General features: G+C 42.4%; 1 protein-coding gene across 1 annotated transcript in view; it reads right to left on the bottom strand.

Moving 5' to 3' along the window:
- The window catches only part of CEP95 (centrosomal protein 95), a 1,662,476-nt gene that overhangs the window by 956,187 nt on the left and 683,490 nt on the right, over positions 1-22,799 (bottom strand). The window contains exon 12 of the mRNA XM_044080881.1: positions 13,713-13,827. Within this exon, the coding sequence (XP_043936816.1) occupies positions 13,713-13,827 (115 nt within the window). The remainder of the gene's footprint in view (positions 1-13,712; positions 13,828-22,799) is intronic.

The raw sequence follows: 22,799 nt of genomic DNA on the forward strand, positions 1-22,799 counted from the left end.
GGTAGTCAGGGGTATAAAGCATGCTGCTGACGCCATTACAACAGTTTTTCTTGCCCCAAATATCGGGTGCCCCCATAATGGGAAGCAATTATATACACAAGGTTACACCTCCAACAAAAAAGCAAATGCACCAAAAAGCTTTAAGCATAATAAGCAAGAATAGAGGTATAGCGGACAGAAGTCAGGGGGCTGGAGGGAGGGTAACTAGGACTGCAACAGTGAATACACTCAAACTACAACATTTACTTTAAGTGTACACAACTGTACTATGTTCTTCGTATTTCACTGTTGCAGTCATTACATTTGGGTAGAATCCCAAAGCTATGGTTGGGAGGATGGAAATAAATAGCATTAGGAGTGGCTATAAGGCCCTGCAGAACTGCAGTGGCAAAGCCTGCCCTGGACTTAGAGAAGAGAGGCAAATGATAATGCTTTGTAGAAGTATGAACAGAGCTCCAAGGAGCAGCTTCTAGAATGTCTTTGGTTGGAACTCCTCTGAGAAAGGCTGCTGAGGTAGAGGCAGCCCTGGTGGAATGTGACCCAATTCCCTTGGGCACTGGTTTACCATGATGCAAGTAGCAGAAATGAATGCAGTGGCTTATCCACTTAGAAACAGTCTGCTTTGATATAGCCTTCCCCTCTGATCCTGCAGCAAATGCCACCAGTAGTTGCTCAGACTTTCTTAGAGATTTGGTCCGGTTTAAGTAGAATCTCAGTTGTCTGTGTACATCCAATGAATGCAGAATCTGCTCCCCCTTGTTCTGCGGATTTGGGTAAAATGTTGGCAGGTGAATTGTTTGGTTAAGAGCCACACTGGATACCACCTTAGGCATAAAGGAAGGATTGGTCCTGAGGGACACCCTGTCCGGGTAAAATGTAATAAAAGGCTCTATAGCCATGATGGCCTGTAGTTCTGAAACCCTTTTTGCTGAAGTGATTGCCAAAAGGAAAGCTGTTTTCCAAGATAAAAACTTTATATCCACAGTAGCTGCTGGTTCAAAAAGAGGAAGGATGAATTTTTCCAGCACAAAATTGAGGTCCCATGCAGGAGTTGGTGATCTTCTGGGAGGCCTTAAATTTTTGGCCCCTCTAAGATGCTGTTTTAGTAGAGGATGAGAAAAGATGGGAGGCTCCTTCTTGTAATGAGCCGAGATGGCAGAGGCATGGATTTTAATTGAAGAAAAAGATAGGCTCTTGTCAAGTATTGTAAAATCTGAGGAATATTTGGTTTTGCTGTGTCCGTTCCTTGTGCTTGGTTCCAAGCACATAATCTCTTCCATTTATCAGCATAAGATTTTTTAGTACTAGGCCTTCTGGCTTCCAAAATGACATTCATCACAGATTTACTGAGAGGTGTTGTTTGAATAATTACATATCAGCCATGCTGCCAGGTTCAGAGTTTGGAGCGGAGTGTGCAGAATTTGACTGCTCTGCTGAGACAGTAGATGAGGTATTTGAGGCAAGTACCAAGGAGGGAGTTGAGACATATTCCTTAGAATTGGGTACCAGTGCTGGCGAGGCCAGTCCAGGGCAATTAGGATAATTTTTTGTTTTTTCCTGTCTGACCTGTAGTAAGACCTTGGGGAGAAAAGGCAGAGAAGGAAAGGTGTAGACTGATAGGTTTTTCCAACTGAAGGATAAGGCATCCACTTTCCATGCTTGTCTGTGATAAGTCCTTGTGCAGAATTTGTCCAGCTGATAATTTTGGGGAGAGGCAAATAGATCTATGACTGGGCTCCCCCATTTCTGTGTTATCATGCTGAAGACTTGTGGATCCAGTTTCCACTCGTGAGGATCCATAAGATTTCTGCTTAGGTCGTCTGCCAGAGTATTTTGTTTTCCTGGCAGGAAATGAGCTTGAAGATGTACTTGGTAAGTCAAGGCTGTATCCCAAATGCCATGTCTAGTCTGCAAAAGGGATAGGAATGTGTACCCCCCCACTTGTTTATGTACCACATAACTGTGGTGTTATCCACCTTTACCAGTAGTTGTCCTGGATGAAGTAAGTCCTTGAAGGCTGTCAGGGCATTCTGAACAGCTAGCATCTCTTTCTGGTTGATATGCAGATGCATTTGATTTGGGCTCCATATGCCCTGAATGCATCTCCCCGCCAGGTGGGCCCCCCCAAGCATAGTCTGATGGGTCTGTAGATAGGGTTTGGGTGGCGGGTGGTGGAGTGAAAGAACGTCCCTTGTTCTGGTGACATGTCTCTTCCCACCAAAGAAACTCCTGTTGTAGACAGGGAATGAGAGGAATCATTGTTTCCAGACTGTGACAATGTTGACTCCATAAACATTTTAGATACCACTGAAGTTTCCTCATATGCAGTCTTACATATGGAATTAGTAGAATGCAGGATGCCATGAACCCCAAAGCCTGCAGAATTTGTCTTGCAGATAACTGGGTTTTTGTTGTCATCTGTTTGAAGTATATAGTCATTTTCCTTTGTTTGTCCGGCGTAAGGTAAGCCATCTGGGCAGTTGTATTCAAGCTTGCACCCAGGAATGTAATTTTTTGAGAGGGTACCAGTTGTGATTTCTTTTCATTTATTGTGTACCCTAAGCATGTTAGAAGCCTTTTTACAAATGCCAGATGTTGAAGAAGAATGTCCTTGTTTTCTGTTTGAATGAAACAGTCGTCCAAGTAAGGATAGATTTGCATGCTTCTTTGTCTGCAAAATGCAATTACTGGTGCCAGGCAATTTGTAAAGACCCTGGGTGTAGTAGATAAGCCAAAGGGCAGTGCAGAGAATAGGTAATGCATAAAACCTGCCATGAAGTGGAGGTATCGTCTGCACGATTCCCTATTTGGGATATACAGGTATGCCATTTTTAAGTCTAGAGTCACTAACCAAGCGTTCTTGCCCAGCATGGGCAGTAGCTGTTGTAAAGTCAGCATTCTGAATTTTGGGATATCCAAGAACGTGTTCAAAATCGATAAGTCCAGTATTGAACACCAGGCATGGTCTTTTCTGAGTACCAGGAACAGTCTTGAATAAAAACCTTGTCCTTTTTCCTGTTCTGGTACTGGTTGAATAGCCCCCATATCCATGAGGGAAGTAACGTTTCTGAGCCTCTGCCCATTGATTTTGTGGCAGATCTGGCCAACCGTTTGGAATTGGCATAGTATGGAAATGAAACCTGTACCCCTGGGATACTATGTTTAATACCCACTTGTCCTGGGTAATTAACTACCAATTTTGAGCATGAAGTGCTAATTTCCTCCCAAGGGGGCTGACAAAAGAGAAGTGCTTGGTGATGGTAGAGGGAAGTCATTGAGACTGCTTACTGTAGGGTTGTGCTTTGTTTCCTCCAGATTTGGAGGTAGAGGCACCCCATTGCTTTGACCTGTAAGAACCCTGTGATTGGTATCTAGAGCCTTTTGAGCATCTGGATTTGCCTTGTGAGGCTCTGTTGGACACAGGAAAGGACCAATTTTTAGTAGGCCAGTGCCTACTGAATCTGTGTGGCTGCACTTGTAAGAAATCTTTTACAGTTTGCATAGATTTAGCTTTGTCTTCCATTTTCTTTAAAACCTCTTCTGCCCTATTACCAAACAAAGTATCATGCTGTAAAGGTGCATCCAACAACTTAGCCTTAACATGATCAGGCAGATTTTGCTCCTTGAGCCAGGCATGCCTTCTAATCACAGATCCAGTATCTGCGTCTCTGCAAGAGGCTTCCAAGGAATCAAAACCACATTGCAAAGTATGCTTTCCAACCTGTTCTGCTGCATGCAATAATTCCTGTAATTCTTAACTTTCCACACAATCAGAAATCATCATCATTTTCTGTTTCAATAGGCCCATAATATGCTGTTGATATTTAAGCGTATGAAACTGGCAGTTTAAGGCCCTAATTGCCAAGGTTGCAGACGTATAAACCTTCTTTCCCCATCTATCCAGCGCCCTGGTATCTCTATCAGAGGGGGTAGGATTTTTGGCTGTACACGCATTTACACCTCTGGGACCTCGTGAGATAGTTTCAGGATCAGCAGCAGGATTTTTGAATAAAAATTTGTGGGAGTCAGGAACTCTGTAATATCTGCCTGGCTTACTAGGAGCCGGAGGTAGGGAATCAGGAGCCATGCTTGATTCCGAAAACACATCATCAACAATGTCTAATACAGGAGGTATAGCCAAAGGCCTATGCTGAGGAAGGAGAAGGAAATCCCTAAGCCTCTTTTTTGATTCAGAGAAACCCTGACTCTCCAAATGAAAATGTTCCTTTAAAGTATGCAAGGTTTCTCCAAAAGAATAATCCTCAGGAGGAGATGCAGATGGGATGGATACTTCTGCATCTGAATCCTCATAGGGTGATACAGAAAATTCCTGATCAGAAGAAATAGAAACCTGATCTGAAGATTCATAATCAGTGTCTTGCCTAGGCCTCTTAGCGGGGGGGGGGGGGGGGGTGTCAAGGTAATTAAGTCCTCAGCCATTTTGATCATCTGTTTTTTAGGCATAGGGGCCTGAGCACGTGGCTCATGCGTCAGTTTTTTAGACTTAGAAGTTGTTTTTGAAGCTGGCGGTTTTATATAGAAATGTTGAGGCCTGAAAACACCCTCAGAAGCCGGTACCTGCTCAGCGGCTCCGGACCCAACCAAGGGAGAGACATCCGTGGGTACAATACTCTGAGAATCTCGCGGCATACCGGACTCCGCATGGGTCTCGGTAGAGGCCTGTGACTTAAAAGTAGCAGGTATCAGGGGCTGCAAAAGCACCTCACTGAGTACCGGCGAACCGGCGACTGGCTTAGGAAAAGCTTCGTCGTCGGTTTTGGACCTTGACGGTCTGTCTCTGTCTTTTTCTTTGCATTTTTTGTGAACTCCGGTAGTCAGATTGCTATCCGATGACATTTCAGGGTAATTAAATCTGGATCCAAAATATTTTGAAGCAAAAATATACAGACGCTTAATAGTGCGTTGGTTAAATCTAGCAAAAAACTGACAGCAAGGCAAGTTATGATCTGGGCCTAGGCAAGGAATACAGTACACATGAAAATCCTTATGAGGTATTTGCTTCCCACAAGTAATGCAATTATTAACTTTTACTGACTTCGGTAAGAAGCAAGAAAAAGTTTCCCCAACAGGAAACTTAGCTTTAATTGAAGACTTCGGTTCTGAAACTCGAATGCGAAAATTTCTTGAGTCGGCTGACCGGCACTTGTGAACTGCTTCTGCTTCAGGCACCGAGCGGCAAGAAAGACTGAATAAAATGGCGTTGGCTGCATGTTTTATACCCCTGATGACCTGACATCATGGAAGAGGAGACAGCAACCGACGATGGACCCAAGACTGACATTCAGGCCGACTGAGGGTAACCTGCCAGCAGATTACCCAAATGTAATGGACTGCAGCAGTGAAACACGAAGAACATCTGATAGTGCATGTAGCCTGCTTTGAAGCATAGGTATCTTCTGAAAGATTCCCTTATTGGGATGTGCAGGTAGGTTTCCTTTAAATCCAGTGTTGCCAACCAGGCATCCTTGCCTAGCATAGGAAGCAGCTGGTGAAGAGTTAAGCATCTTGAATTTTGGAATCACCAAAAATGTGTTTAGGATATTGAGGTCCAGGATAGGATGCCAGGAGTTGTCTTTTCTGGGCACCAGGAAAAGTCTTGAGTAGAAACCTTGTCCCCTTTCCTCTTCTGGAACAGGTTGAATAGCCCTGATGCTTGAGAGAATTTGCTTTTCAGCCTCTGCCCACTGGTTTGGGAGTAGATCTGGCCAACTGTTTGGGGTTGGTAAGGAGTGAAAGTGGAATCTGTATCCTTGGGGAACTATATTTAAAACCCATTTGTCCTGGGTAAGGAGTTCCCAATTTTTTGCCTACAGGGCAATCTTTCCCCCTAAAGGAACAGTCAGTTGTGCAGGGCTTGGAAGATTTAAAGTTAAGCCATTGAGACAGTTTACCATAGGGGGAAGTCTTACCACTCCCTGCTTTGGAAGTGGGAGCCCCCCAATGCTTAGTCTTGTGAGTACCTTGGGACTGAAGCCTGGGTGTTCTGCTGGTTCTGGGTTTGGACTGAGAAGGCCTGAAAGAGGCAGGAAAGGACCAATTTTTAGAGGGCCAAAACCTACTAAATCTGGGAGGCTGTACTTGCAGGAAACCTTTAACAGTTTGCATAGATTTAGCTTTTTCCTCCATCTTTTTAAGTACTTATTCTGCTTTGTTGCCAAACAGGCAGTCTTGGTTTAAGGGAGCATCCAGCAGCTTAGCTTTAACATGAGCTGGCAAAGATTGCTCCTTAAGCCAAACATGCCATCTAAGTACAGACCAAGTGACAGCAGTCCTGCAAGATGCCTCTAGTGAATCAAAACCACATTGCAAAGTATGTTTTCCAACTTGTTCAGCAGAATGCATTAAATCCTGTAAATTTTTATTTTCAGCACAGTCAGGAATCAACGTAATTTTCTGTTTAAGCAATCCAATAATATGCTGCTGATACTTTAACATATGAAACTGGCAGTTTAAAGCCCTAATGGCCAAGGTTGCAGAAGTGTATACCTTCTTACCCCATCTATCCAGCTTCCTGGAATCTCCATCAGAGGGGGTAGGATTTTTGGCAGTAGTAGCCTTAATGCCCTTGGACCCTGTGAAATGGTCTCAGGATCCGCAGTAGGATTTTTGAAAAGGAACTTGTGAGAGTCAGGAAACCTGTAATATCTATCAGGTTTTCTAGGAACAGGAGGTAGAGAGTCAGGGGCCAAGCTAGATTCCGAAAAGGAATCATCAACAATGTCCAGTACAAGGGGGATAGCTAAAGGCCTGTGTTGGGGCAGGAGTAAGAAATCCCTAAGCCTCTTTTTAGAGTCAGAGTAATCCTGGCTTTCCCAGCGAAAATGCTCCCTAAGAGTATGCAAGGTTTCACCAAGAGAAATCCTCTGGAGGGGAAGCACAGAGAACAGAGTCTTCTGAATCAGAATCCTCATAGGTAGATAAGGGTAAACCTGGTCATCAGAGGAAACAGACATTTCAGAATCCTGATCAGAAGAATCATAAGCAAGCTCAGTCCTAGGCTTCTTAGAGGGGGAAGGTTGGCTTCCCCTGATTAAAGTAAGAAGGTCCTTCAGCCATTCTTATTTGTTTTTTAGGCATAGAGGCCTGACCATGCGGTATGGGCGTCAGTTTTCTAGGCATGGATCGAGTTTTAGGCCTTGAAGAAGAAGATGGCGTTGGTTTAATATGCAAGTCAGTAGGCCTGAATACACCCTCATAAGCCAGTGCCTGCACAGCGGCTCTGGACCCATCCATGGTAGACACATTTGCAGGTTCTACAATTGAAATATCTTGCGGCATAAAGGACTCCAAATGGGTCTCAGTAGAGGCCTGCGAATCTGAAGTAGCGGGCATCAGGGACTGCGAAAGCACCTCACTGAGTACCGGTGAACTGGTGACTAGCTTAGCAGAAGCGCTGTCGGCAGCTTTGGACCTATGCGGTCTGTCTCTGTCTTTATCTTTGCGTTTTTTTGGAATGTCAGTAGTTAGCTGGCTTACCGAAGCCATACCTGGATAATTGAACCGAGTACCAAAATATTTAGAAGCGTAAATAAACCGACGATGAATAGTTTGTTGCTTAAATAAGGCACAAAACCAACAGCGAGGTACGTCGTGGTCAGGGCCTAGGCAAGGAATGCAGTACGAATGAAAATCTTTATGAGGTATTTGCTTTCCACAAGAAATACAATTATTGACTTTTACTGACATCGGTTTAGAGCAAGAAATTTCCCCATCGGGGTACTTAGCTTAGTTGAAGACTTCGGTTCTGAAACATGAAAACGTAAGTTTCAGGAGTCGGCCGACCGGCACTTGCGAACTGCTTCTGCTTCGGGAACCGCACGGCAAGCAAGACTGATGACTGATGTAATGGCATCGGCTGCATGCTTTATACCCCTGACTACCTGATGTCATGCAGATAATCCAAGTGTAATGACTGCAACAGTGAAACACAAAGAACATCCATGATTTATAATTATGGTTTCACTCTTAATTCCCATATGAAAACACAATCAAATAAAAATGCTCCACTACTAAAATTTAAAAAGCTATACATCAACAGTTGGATTTGTAAAACTCTACAAAACGGACTTACAAGAGCACATTTATTAACGATTGCTCAGTACTATGGAGAGAAACAGTGTAAGGCAAAAAGACACACAAGCCTCAACACATCAGATTATGAGACATGCAGCCGTCAAATCTACATGAACTCGAACAATGATATAATTATTCAGTTAATGCTTTTTTCATTCTTGCTGAGAACTGCAGGTTAGTCAGCTATGGCGAGCTGAATGTATAAAATAGATTATCTCAAGGGTTACACAAACAGAGATGTTACTATAAGGTAAGTATATACACAATTCAGTTTGGGACTGAGGGACATATCAGCATAACTACATTCAGACTACAGGTACAGATTACACTGTTCTCTGCTGCAAGTAAGTTACCTTACTATCATTAATAGGTTCATAGGTTCATAGGTTCATACTAGGCTATCTGCCCGAGGGCATTTACAAGCCTAGCCCATCGTTTTGTGGCTTACGCCACCCCTTTAGTATGGGGGACTATACCCATTATTTTGCTGTGCCTCTGTCGAGCAGTGACACTGAGGTAATCCCTGGGGTATATCTGCGATCTCCCATCCATTGGTCAAGATTTCTCTTGAACAAGGCCAGCGAGGTGCTCTGCCTCACATGTACCGGGATTTTGTTCCACAGCATAGGGAGTCTTTGGGTGATGAATCTATCCCTCCAGCACGTCCTATTAATAGCCGTGTCGAGGTTTAAGTCTCCGCCCTTGTGGCTCTGATGGATCTAGATTTTTGAGGTGAAGCATATTCATCAAATCTGGGTTTGACATGGCCTTGTATGTTAGGCAAAGGTCACCTCTGAGCAAGCGTGCGACTGAATAGAGCTGGAGTTCTTTCAGTCGGGCAGCATAGGATAGATTTTGAGACCCTTTATCCTTTTGGTGAGGAACTTTTGTGGCCTCTCCAGCTGCTGCAAGTGTCGGGTCAGATACATTCCGAATGGGGCATTGTACTCAATCACTGGTCTGATGAGTGATGAGTAAAGGGAGACTATAACCTCCCTTGATCTAGATGAGAATCCCTTCATGATAAGGTGGGCAATGTAGAAGGTCTTCCTAACTACTTTAGCTACATGGGTGTCGAATGACAGACTACTATCAACCTGGGTCCCCAGGTCCCTGATAACTTCTTCTGTGCTCAGTGGATTGCCACCTATTTGGTAGCTAGGGGTAACCTTGTTTTTCCTGAAGGGTATGACTATGCATTTTTTGGCATTTAACTTTAGGCCGTGGCTCTGGCACCAGTTATCCGTTTCTGTGAGACCCTTCTGAAGGATATCTGTGTCAGATGTGTTTTCTACTATGGCCAGTTTGCAGTCATCTGCAAACTTTGTCAGCCATAACCCTCCTGTGTTTGCTTGTACTTCGGAAAAGTAGATGCCAAACAAGAGTGGGCCCAGGACTGAGCCCTGTGTGACACCACTTGTGACAGGCTTTGAGTCTGACATGGCGCCAGCAACTCTGACCCTGTGGGTTCTGTCACTCAGCCAGTTTGCAACCCATCTTGTGATGTATGGGTTAACATTTAAGCTGATGAGTTTTTCAATGATACCCGAGTGGGGTATTGTATCGAAGGCCTTAGCTAGATCGAGGTAGGCTGTATGGACTGCCTTTCCCTCATCAATGGCTTTGGTGACTGTTTCGAAAAAATCAACCAAGTTTAAAAGGCATGATCTGCCTTTGACAAAGCCAAACTGGGTTGGATCCAAAGTCTGCAAATTCCTATGTCTTTATTTATGAGGTCCATTATGATCCCCTCCATGGCTTTGCAGATAAGGCTTGTCAAGCTAATGGGCCGGTAATTTCCAGGGTCGGTGGAGGCACCGCCTTTGTGAAGTGGGACCACAGTTGCAGTGCGCCACTCCTGGGTGCGTATCCAGAGGTAAGACTTTGATTAAACAGCTGTCCTAGCTGTGGGTTTAATTCCTCATTGAGTTCATGGAGCACACAGCCGGGGACACCATCAGGTCCCATGGATGCTGTGTTTTGTGCTTTGGAGCGAGGAGTTCTCCCTTGGGCGCTGCAGATGTTTGGGGGCTGCAATCGTTTGGTATAGATATCTCTCCTTTTGGGGGAGGGGAGAAGTTTGCACTGAACCTGTCAGCCAGTATGTTGGCAATGTCTGTAGGATCAGTAATCTTCACATCATTTTGAACTAGTTCTGAGCATATCTGGGAGTTTCCTCCTAGGTTTCTAACATAGCTAAAGAAGGCCTTATGATTGTCTCTTGAGTCTTTAGCTATTTTTCTCTCAAATTTGCTTTGGATGATTTTATGAGAGCTCTTAGTTTTTACTTATAGTGATCAAGGGTGTCTTACCTTTTAAGGATTTTGCTCTATCTTGTAGTAGCTTCCTCCTTTTGTTGTAGAGTTTGTTTATGGCTGGGGTCCACCAGACTGGACGCTTGCCTTTGGTACAAAGAGTCTTTGTTTTGCTTGGGATTGCCTTATCCAGGCAGTCCTGCAGGTGCTGGTAGAAGGCATTTGTAAGTGATTCAGCGGCTTGAGTACTGTTATCACCGGCTCGGGGCCTTAAAGGAGACCACACTAGTCTTTAGAAGTGTGAAGTCGGCTTTTGAGAAGTTCTTTACTGTGGTCTTTTTATTTCAGGTGGGGGTGGGATGAGGACCTCCAGCGAGATTAGTTTGTGATCTGATCTCACCAGTGAGGGGTATACTTCGGTGTTGAACATTGTGCTCCCATGTTCGTGATGATGAGATCAAGTATGTTATCTCCTCTTGTGGGGCTGGTGACTAGTTGTTCCATGGCATTTGAGTTTATGAATTCCAGGAACTTTTGGGCTAGGGTGTTTGGGCTTGAGTAGTGTTCCCAGTCTATATTTGGGTAATTGAAGTCACCTAGTATGATGGTGTTTGGTGATACATTTATCACCTCTAGTGTTTTCAGGAAGGCCATGTGAGGTTCCTGAGTTTGTGAGGGTGGCCTGTAACATGCTACAATTTGCAGAGCAGTCTTGCCTACGGTTAATTGCACCTGGATGGTCTCCGATGCATCATGCGTTGCCACCAGTCTTGAGGTGTGGGTGTCCTTGATGAATATGGATACCCCCCCTCCTTTCTTGGTATTTTCCTGATTTTGGGGCCGGAACGCATGATATGAGGTAAAACCTGATAGCGCTGGGGTGCTCTCAGGAGCCTTGAACCAGGTTTCTGTCACAGCACAGACATCGATGTTCTCCATACTGAGAAGGGCCTCGAGTGCGTGCATTTTGAGATTTAGACTTCTGGCATTGAGCAGCATTACCCTTAGTTTTTTTCCTTTTTTGTGTTCTAGGGTGGTAGGTTTAGAATTTGAGCCTTGCCTAAAAAAGGCACTATGGGGTGGCAAGAGCCTTTGCCAATATCCGGAATCCCAGGGGTGACAGGTGCAAGCCGTCCCTTGCGAAGCAGCGTGGCTTGTCCAGCATGTCATCCCAGGCAGACAGATACTGGATCCCCTTTGAATGACACCAGCGTTTAAGCCAATTGTTAAAGCTGATCATCTTATCTCTGTATTGTGGCATCATTCTTGGTGAAGGTAGGATACTGCTCAAGGTCAGGGTCATACCTGCCTGGGCTACATAATCAGAGAGCTCCTCAATGTCTCTTTTCATGTAGTCCAAGGAGGTACGTCTCAGGTCGTTTACACCAGCGTGGACAATGACTGAGTCGTATTTGTACCTGCTGTTGAGAGACCTGAGTGCTTGGGTTATGTGGCGGATTCTAGCGCCCGACAGACAGCTTACTGTGACCTTCTCCTTACTCAGTCTGGTGAGCGGGACGCCAGTGTGTCTGACTATGGAGTCACCAATGACTAGTGTGTCTGGCATTGTGTTTGGCCTTAAGGGCTGTGACTGTTTGACACTCTGACTGTGAGGTCTATGTGTTGCAGGTGTTGTGTTCTGAGGTGGTGGTTGTTTGGGTGTCTGCTTTGGTGGCCTCTGCTGTTTTGGTAGATTTTTGATCAGAGCCTCCGAGTATGTCTTTGTGTGTTTATGTGTATGATTTGAGGTTGTAGTGGTACTATGTGAGACTGGGTCTATAGTGTGTGTGGTAACCTTCTCCTCCTGACTGGTCTTGCCAGTCCTATGTTGAGAGAGCTCAGCCTCCAGTTTGGCCGTATAGTTGCATCTCTCGCATGTATTTGTGTTTTGTGGGAGGAGGAGAGGGTTGTCTGTGTACATGAGGCAATTGTAACATTGCCTCAATATTCCCAGGTTCACCAGCTGAGCAGGAGAGGACACTAGCAACTGATCCCTCGACATGCTAGAAGGATAGACAAAAACTTTAAAAAGATTCCGGGGATGTGGGTGAGCGAGAAAGGGGGGTTGCCTTTTTGGGGTGCTATCTATAAGAGTGCCGTATCAAGGTAATAAGTACTGTAGGAGCAAGTGCTGGGTTTAACAGATAGAGAATAGTCTACTTAGAGTCAAGTAGAGATGATCTTTTAGTTATAGGATACGCTGATTAGATCAGTAGTATAGGTCGAGGAAGGTAGTTTCAAGGGAAAATTTGAAGAGTGGACTTTAGGTAGCCCGAATAATTTAAACCTGCTTAACCGGCGCTGCCCTAGTGTGCAACAGTGGCAACTCCGCGCTAAATCAAGGCTAAATGCGCGCTAAAGCGTGCTTTATAGCAGGGGGCTGGAAAAGACAGGAAATGACCCAAAATGGCCAATAAACTACAAGTTACTGCCTTAAACCACTCCTCTGAGGACAAACAGGCAGCTCAGTACTCCCTACTCCCACTAGTGAGTAAAGAAACTACCCCTTGACCAAACAAGGAAAATGGAGAAAACAGGAACCAAGACAAAGCCCAGGGATCAGCAAAATCTGGTCTCTGGAACACTAGTTAGGAAAGTATGGAAAGCAAGGATATTTTTTTGTTTTTTTCAAGTTTTTTTACAGAAAAGCAGAAAACACAATAAATGCTATGATTTTTGATTAAATGCTATCAAAAGCTAGTACACTTGAGTGTATTAGCCTGTAGTTTAACTTTTAGGCAAAACTTAAACTAGCAAGTGCAGTAAACAGTTTTAGCTTATAAACACAGTAAAAACAGTGCAAACTTTGATAAAATAAGCAGAAACAGTAGTCGAAAGGCACAATAAGTCGAAAAAGCCAAGAAAAATACTTAAAATCTGGAAAGGTAGTCTTTTCTGGTCTCTGCTGCTAGAGGAACACTGCTGGCCACCACGAGGAGCTGTGCTGAGTTCTCAATAGCTGGAAAAGTCCGCCAAAACGTGCTTTATAGCAGGGGGCTGGAAAAGACCGGAAATGACCCAAAATGGCCAATAAACTACAAGTTACTGCCTTAAACCACTCCTCTGAGGACAAACAGGCAGCTCAGTACTCCCTACTCCCACTAGTGAGTAAAGAAACTACCCCTTGACCAAACAAGGAAAATGGAGAAAACAGGAACCAAGACAAAGCCCAGGGATCAGCAAAATCTGGTCTCTGGAACACTAGTTAGGAAAGTATGGAAAGCAAGGATATTTTTTTTTGTTTTTTTCAAGTTTTTTTTACAGAAAAGCAGAAAACACAATAAATGCTATGATTTTTGATTAAATGCTATCAAAAGCTAGTACACTTGAGTGTATTAGCCTATATGCACAGTAGCTACCTACTTGGCTGATGTTTCTTCCTCCGATATTCCATGAAACTGTCACTGTGTTGAGACAGTTTATCTTCCTCTTTGGCATCTAGTACGACTGTCTGCTCATCCAAAGCTTGCTTCAACAACTGTTCAATAAAAATATATCAAAACTGTTACAAGACATTAAATCATTTTTTAACTCTGTGTCAAAAATCATAATGCATAACACAAGAAATGCAGTTCTTAGCAAAAATGCCTCACTCCAACCTCTTAGGCTTAAGAAATGGTAAAGTTATTACATACAGCTATGCTAATTCTTTCTGTTTATAGTACTTAAAAATAAGTAATTTTGAACAAAATTAAGACAATTGGAAAAGATAATACATTCCTCTCCATCAAAAGTTCATGTGATAAAATGCATTTAATATAAAACAGTATGCCAACAATACATGGGTTTACTTATGTTTGCAGATGTTTAGTCACAAGGGTAAAACCTAAATGACCAAATACAACAGGAGTTAGAAAATCCATCCATAACTCACACCTGAAATGTATTAGCGTTAGTACACATTAGTTCTTTATTAACACATTGTATGGTGTGTGGCATTTAAAGGTACTCTTTTCTGCTTTTCCATGTGTTTATGTGGTTGCCATGCAGTCTGTCAACAATTCAGCAAAGCTTTGGGAAATTATTGAATGCATGGACATTTGAACATTGTTATAGTTGAATTGGGTTTAGCTAGCTACAATAGTGCAGTGAAGTACTCACTGTGGTCAAAGATGTCTAACCACAGCGTTGGTGTATATAAATAAGATGGAGTGGTGGCGAAGCCCCCAAGTCATGAGTGTGGGGGGGGGGGCTAAATTCTTTTTGTCACTTTAGTTTGGCTTGTATGGGTGCTTTTGTGCATACAGCTTGTCAATCTGTTTTGCTAAGAAGATGATCATTTGTTTTTGATGGGAGCCTAATTTACCAATATCTTAATACAATCTGGAGCTAGAAGTAAGCACGTGTTACTTAAATGTATGTAGATTGTGTGTATTCAGATGGAAAATTTTTAGTTGTGGGACAAGTGTGTGTTTGTGTGTGTGTGTGTGTGTGTGTGTGTGTGTGTGTGTGTGTGTGTGTGTGCTGTAGTTGTGCAATAGTGTTTCGTTTGTTTGCAGAGTTGACTAGTGTATTTGATAGGGTCTATCAAAGGAACTTGTGCCTGTAACTGTGTAGTTCAATTTACAATGACACTATGTATGGAGGAGAAGTTTCATGTTTGCATTCCACATTTATCTGCTGCATGTTTTACTTATCTTTGATGTTTACTTTCACTCGTGATGTGCACTTATTTCTATTTGCTTTACAGATTTCTGCAAGCACTGAGCAAAAGATTAAGCACTGTGAATAGTAGCCTTTTTTAACAACAGTATAGTTTTGTGCTGTCTTGGTGTGCTTGGAAACTAAACATATTTTATTTATTGCAGAATGTGAGCACTATGTTTATGCAGGGAAGTCAACTTTAAGATACTGGGGTGTAATTAATATCTATGCTTGCTGTTATGTTTCAGAGTCTGGTAGTATCTGTAAGTCAAGGAAAGTAGGGAAACTTTACTATTATGTGAAGTCTCAGCTTTTTTAGAAATGGAGAAATATATTCACATCCAAGTAATGCACTTCTTAACCTCACATAATCTCCTCTCCTTCACACAGCATGGCTTCTGCCCAAACCATAGTACAACTACTGCTCTTCTCTCTTTTACTAACCAGGTTAACCAACTTAGAAACAACAACAACTTCGTATCAGCCATACTCTTAAATCTCTCTAAGGCATTTGACATGGTCTCACATAACCTACTTTTAGGCACTCTGTCCTCCATGTCCTTTGCCACCTCCACTACTGCCTGGTTCAAAAACTCTCTCTCTGATAGGAAACAATCAGTCAAATGGCAAGGTGTACTATCACCTCTACTATCAACTACCATAGGTGTTCCACAAGGCTTAATACTGGGGCCTCTACTATTCACCATTTTCACCAACAAACTACATACCTCCACCCTGCATGCATCACTTATACACCCCTAATCTGCTCAGCCCCGTCCCTAAAAACTCTTCAAAAACTTACCCAAGAATCCTTCAGATCCATTGAAAAATGGATTACTGATATCCAACTGATTTTAAACCCCAACAAGATCAAATTACTTATATTTACCCCCAACAAATCCAGAACCACACCTCCTTCCTTCACTATCACCTCCAAAAACGGCACCACAATTTCTCCCTCCCCCCCATACTAAGCTCCTTGGTGTTGAAATAGATAAAGATCTTCACTTTGATGTCCATATCTCTCAAACCATTAAAAAGGTACATAAAAAATTAGGAACTTTATACTAACACAAACACTTCCTATCAGACCAAGCATGAGTCACTCTAGCCCAAACCCACCTTTTGTCAACCCTAATGTATGCATCACCAATCCTAACCCACATCAGAACAGACCTAGACAGACTAGAATCATGTTACAATAAGATTGCAAAATTCGCCAATAACTCTACTTTTAGAAGCCATCGCTGCCTTGCCCTAAAGGAGCTACAGTGGTTAGAACTCCCTCAATTAATTAGTTACCACCAGCTAGTCCTCACCTTCAACATCCTAAAGAATCCCCACAAGACTCCAGCCCTAAATCAACTACTAAACCAATATTCAACAAATTGTCTTCTATGCTCATCCAACAAAACCCTTCTCTGTATATCCAAAGCCAACAATACTACAGGGAAAGCTCTTTTCTCTCATACCATAACTAGAAAGTGGAATAACCTCCCACAGAATATCTCGTCAGCACCATCTATCTCACTGTTCAAAAAGTCACTTAAGTCACACCTCTTGCATTCCTGGCTCTGCCCTTGCATTACATAAATGCTTTCCTGCTCTCTTTCAATTCTTCCTACCTTCCTCTCTTCTCTACTTACTGTCTCTATAATACAGTACTAAAAACTCCTTAAATACTGCCATACACAGCCTACTATGTGTAAATTAAGCTTGCTTGGGACAAACCATTGTACATTTATTATGTCTTGCGTGATGTCTCTTTTTATTGTATTGTTTAATGTGGAGTTTTTCTCCCAAGGCCTCAAATACTGCCATCCAGGGCCTACTATGTGTGAATTAAGCTTGCTTGGAACAAGCCATTGTAAATTTATTATTGCTTGTATGACATATCTTTTGATTGTATAATTACCACTGCACATATTGTTTAATTTGGAGCTTTTCTCCCCAGGCCTCGGCTGTAAATGGACCTTGTTCCAGTCAGACTTTCCTGGTCAACAAATGTAAAATAAATTAAAAAAAAAAATTTTTTTGAAGCAAACAGCATAATCTGTTCTATGTTTGAGTATGAAACTTCAATGTGTCCATGTCTGCAAGGCTATAATAATTAGCCTTCAGTGTATAAGCAGCTTATTTTGTCGTTGCCTTCTGGTTATGACAGCACACCTGACCATCTCTGCTTTTTCTGGATGCCATAATTCCCTACCCCCATTTCAGAAAAGTGATATTAACACGGCAATAATTTCAAAGGAAAAAAAAGCTCATGGGCTATAATATAGGTCAACTTTTTTCACAACAAAAGAAGGCAAGCTGTGCTATGGTGCTGTAATTTTGTTTTAAACTCACCTGCAGCATCAACAATCAGAAGTGGGTGGTGACATATTTCAGTTTTCAGCACACACTACAATCTGGGTAGCTTCTCTTTTTTTCCTCTGCTATTGACATAGCTGATATAATACCACCAATCTCCAGTGGTATAGAGGGATAAAGCCCTAAATGTCTCACATGACCCAAGTTCTATTAGCAGCTTAGGCACATGATGGAGCTAGCAGGGAAGACGGGCATGCCCATCCTGGGGGAGCCAGCAGAGCTAATTGTGGGTTGTTCACAGGTTCATAGAAAGTTACTAGGCCTTCCAATCCAGGGGATCACTGAGGAGCCAAGCTCAAATTTCCATTTGCCTCCATACATGTCCAGTTTAGTGACTTGCTCAACGTTACACAGCAGACAAATAACAGCTGAGGGAATCAAATCTTGTAACACAGGAACTGCAGCTCACAGCCTTAAACTTCTATGCCACCTGCCAGTCTGCCATAATTCCATTGCTGAAGCAGCTCTTCAGAAGAAGTAGGCAGGCTTGTGATGTGGAGGCAAGTATGTGGCATACTACGCTGCCAACTAGTGGTAACTTTTGAGCAAGTGGACAAGAGTGTGCATATGCAAAAGGAAAGGCATTGTGCCCTTCCTGGCTGCCTAAATGATGCCCACCAAATAGTTCTAAAAAATGAGCTACAGGCCAGTTGAGGAGGCCTGTATCTAGCAGTCACAGGAACAAAAAGCTTAAAGAAAAACATACAATGTTGAATGAACTGCTGCACTTCTGCTTCATAAGACGCAGTGAACTGGTGGTCTGTAGCAGGTGTTTAAAGGAAAAATCATTGAGAGTTTCAGGGCATAAGGCAACTGATACAGGAGCTGTACAGTACTAACCTCCTGGATCAGCTATTCTTCAAAGATTTGAAAAGTTATTTGGCTTGCATAACTTTAAGCATGGCATAATTGTGCAACAAGTCCTTTCAGTACCTGGAGTTAAGGCGAGTTCTGTTCTTGAATGGCCAATATAATACCAAAGACAAAGCTTAAGGGATCACTCAGGCCAGAAGGGAATAAATCCAGTTCTTTGAATTGAAAGGTATTGCTGCCATTATATGTGTTAATTTAAATTGTAATCTTTCTTTTGGTCTCTGAATGTTGAATATGAATGGCTGCATAAGCGATTGGAAACTGCATGAATGGATGGAGAGATTATGGTACATTTTCTACAATGAGCATGTCAGTTGCCCCTTTTGCCTTTCATATGTTAAAGATTGCAATTTGACTCCAATATACCAATACCATTTGTGTGCTGCTGTATGTGTACTTAACTGTACTAAGCACAATAAAGTTGTATTTTTTCAAAGGAAAGTTTGTTGCAGCTGCAAGCTAAGCTTCTTTAGTGTACTACTGAAATGATGTGTGCTACTGCAGTCTGTCTTCACAGTTTATACTACACTCCTTCCTTCACGGTTGCTCTTCAGGTTTTGTTGCTGCATTGCTTTTAACATTTTAAACTGACATGCAGTCATTTCTCTCTTAATGTTTGTGAATTTAGTACATAATTTTATGAGCTGCCCCTTACTTACAATGCTTCGGCTGATGGTTACTGAAAGCAAGGTGTAGTAGTGCTATTTGACAGAAAGTTATCTTTCTGTTTTCATACCAGGAATTCAATGACATGACTATTAATAGAGCTCATAATATGATAACCTCGCAAAGGAATGTTTGCTCAGCAAATTATTTTGATTTTTCAGTTTTGTTACACATACCATGATACAAAATTTAAAAAAACCCTCATATTTAACATTAAAGGCCTCACATTTACCTACCCTATGTTTCTCACAATATTTTAAGACATCCAAGAATCTAAAATTATGTACACAATCAGTGTACATCACTGAAGTCTTTCAGATGCTTCACAGATTTTCTTCTACCAATTTTACCAGCACAGTGACTACTGTATTTTTTCAAATAAATCTCTAAGGGGTGCCCATATGAAACTAGGTTAATCCACATGCAGTGTCACAAACCTTGAAACTGTGGCAATACCTCTACATAATTTTATTTTGCAATTCCTGGTTATAGCATATAAGTCCCTAGAGATGCAATTACATACTCTGCTAATAAATGAATGAACAAACAAATATACGTACACCTATACAGAAAGGAAAGGGAAGGAACAGAACAGGAGATAGCATAAGATACACCTGAGAAAGAAAAGGTACTGCAAAAGGCAGATAGAAAAATATAGTTACTTTGACTTTAGCACCAGCAGGAATACACAGTCTATGACTGTCAACATTGTATGTTTGGGGACTGCCAGTGACTATTGCCACAAACACAAATGATGTTTACTACATTTTAATGGGTGTTTTGTACTGTTTGTACTGTGCAAGAGGAACTCAAATAGTCTACCTGCTTTTAAGCCATGAAAATTATTCCAAATCTGTGTACAACTTCTTTTCCATGCAAACACATTAGCCAGGTGTCTGTCTACATTCACTGCTTAGCAATGCTGTTGTGGAATATACACCACAGTGTCCTTCTACCTCTGTACCACAAAGGCAGTGTATTAAATGAACTTAGGACTTGAAAGTGTGTGATGTCATAGCACATGTAATCATCAATTACATACATCACTCACTCCATTGTCTTTACTGGCATCCTCTTCACCAAATAGACCTAAGAACATACTATTCCCCTTCATTACTGTTATTAGGGAAGATACACATTTCTTCAAAATGTACAGCTACTGAGTGGGATAAAAAGAAAAGTGGAGTTTAACAATATGGGTGTGTGATCACAGTGCTGCAGCAGTTAGCGTTGTCACCTCACAGCAAGAGTTTCTCCGGTTCAATTCTTGGCTGGGGTGCCTACTCTGCAGAGTCTGCATGCCCTCCCTGTGGTCACGAGGGTTTCCTTCGGTGCTCCAGTTTCCTCCCACATTCCAAAGACATACAGTAGCAGGACTGGACACTCTAAATTGGCCGAAGGTGAGAGTGTGTGTATGAGTGTGGGACGAATGAACTACCATGTCAGGACTAGCCACCTGGCAGTGTAAACTGTGGTTCGAGATGATTGTCACTGCTGAAGTGACAACCCGACCCCATATGCAAAAATGAGAATGGGGGTGAGGATGGATGGATAAATAAAAGAAACAGATAGTTAAGAACTAACAAGATTATTTAGAGGGGCTGGCAAAGGTTAAAGCATTGCAAAATAAGGGGATTCTCACAGAACAAACATATGTACGACTGCAGAATACTAAGAAAATAAGGGAGTATCTGGATAATATGCATGCGTTTAGATAGACTGCTGTTAAGCAACTGTTTTCTGATAACTCCCAGCACAAAAACTTTTAGCACAACAACTTAGGAAACACAAAATAGAAAGGGTTGTTGCCAGACTTACAAAGCCTATAACAATAAAAATAACCAGACATCCTGTAGAGGTATTAGAGCTACTTCAGAAATTTTACGAAAATTTGGATAAAGCAGAGAAATGTGGAATTCAAAAAGCAAAAATGGAAATATTTATGGAAGACTTAAGTAAACCAAGGTCAGGTGGAGATGAGGATCAACAATTAACAGTTAAGTTAGATATAGATGACAAACATTGTGATGTATAATCAATTCTGCAGGAAAGTCTCCAGGAATAGATGGTATTCCTGTGGAAGTTTGCAAGTCAGAAGGGAAGAAAGTGATAAAGATCTGGAAGGTTTTGTTTAATAGTATTTTAAGAGGGGAAGCACCAACATCCTGGAATAAAGCTGTGGAGGCTATAATCACTAAAGATGGTAAAGACTCATCAGACCTAATTTCATATAGACCCATTTCAATTTTAAACCATGATTATAAAGTGTTTATGTCCATAATAGCTGCAAGAATGGATACCTACAGATCAATGTGGTTTTGTGGAGGAAAGGCAAACATTTGACACTAACAGAGCAATGACGATCCAGAGGGAAACAAAATGCAAGAAAATACAGCTTTTGTTGGTGGGTTTTAGGTTCATAAGTAGGAACTAGGCTATCTGCCCGAAGGTATTTGTAAGCCTAGCCGGAATGTGTTGGCTTTCACCGCCCCCTTAGATTAGTTCCCTGTGTCTCTGTCCAGCACAGCCATTGAAGCGATCCCTGGGGTAAACTTTCTGTTTCTCATCCACTCGTCAAGGTTTCTCTTGAAGAGGGTTAGCGAGGAGCTCTGCCTAATGTAGACTGGAATCTTGTTCCAGAGCATGGGAAGTCTCTGGGACAGGAATCTATCCCTCCAGCACGTCCTATTTATTGTTGTGGTGAGGTTTAGGTCCCTGGAGCATGTGGCTTGAGGGGATATGGTTTTCTTTAGGTGGAGCATGTCCATCAATTCTGGGTTGGACATCGCCTTGTATGTCAGGCAGAGATCACCTCTGAGTAGGCGGTATGCAACAGAGTACAGCTGGAGTTTCTTCAGTCGAGCTATATAGGGGCATCTGCTTGAGGCCAGTGATCCTCTTGGTGAGGTACTTCTGTGGTCTTTCCAGTTGTTGCAGGTGTCTTGTAAGGTACATCCCAAATGGGGCATTGTACTCTATGATGGGTCGGATGAGCGATGCATAGAGGGGCCCAATGACCTCTTTCGATCTGGATGCAAACCTTTTTGTGATTAGGTGGGCCAGACAGAAGGATTTTCTAACCACTTTGGCAATGTGATTATCCAAACGAGAGGTTACTGTCTACTTGGGTCCCCAGATCCCTTATTACGTCTTCCGTATTTAGGGGGCTACTACCTATGTGGTAGTTTGTGGGTACTTTGTTTTTTCCAAAGGGGATGACTATGCATTTTTTGGCATTTAGCTTGAGGCCATGGTTTTGACACCAGGTATCTGTCTCAGTGAGACCCTTTTGGAGGATTGTCTGTGTCAGCCAGAGAGTCAATTACAGCCCCTAGTTTGCAGTCGTCTGCGAACTTGGTCAGCCATAGTCCTCCTCTGCTTGCATGCACCTCTGAGAAGTATATGCTGAACAGAAGGGGTCCTAGTTTTGATTCAGAGAAAGCATTTGACAGAGTAAGCTTGTATTTTATGAATAGGGCAAGCACTCTCTGATACAACAAGGTTAATCAAGTAGGATATACGAGGGACCAGAGGCAAAAATTCAGGTGGGAGGGTTCCTCTCTGATAAGTTGTGTCTAAACAGAGGAACCAGGCAGGGGTGTCTCCTTTTCCCTTTGTTATCTGCATAACATTTAGAGCCATTGTCAAAGAAAATAAGGAACTCAAATTCAATGATACAATTAGCATAGCAACGCAGAAAATTCAGCTTTATTTGCAGATATTATTTTGCATCTGATAAAAGCAGAAAAGGACATCTTTGTGTTGAGGAATATTGTGAGAGTTTCATTTCTTTTTGGTATATAGAATTAATGAAAATAAAGCAAAGGCTACAGCTATAAACTATGTACTCACACATGAATTGGTTCAGCAATACCCATAATACGGGGACATGAC

The sequence above is a fragment of the Protopterus annectens genome, chromosome 8.part0, assembly GCF_019279795.1.
Source record: "Protopterus annectens isolate FY-2018-M chromosome 8.part0, PAN1.0, whole genome shotgun sequence".
In the NCBI taxonomy this organism is placed as follows: Eukaryota; Metazoa; Chordata; order Ceratodontiformes; family Protopteridae; genus Protopterus; species Protopterus annectens.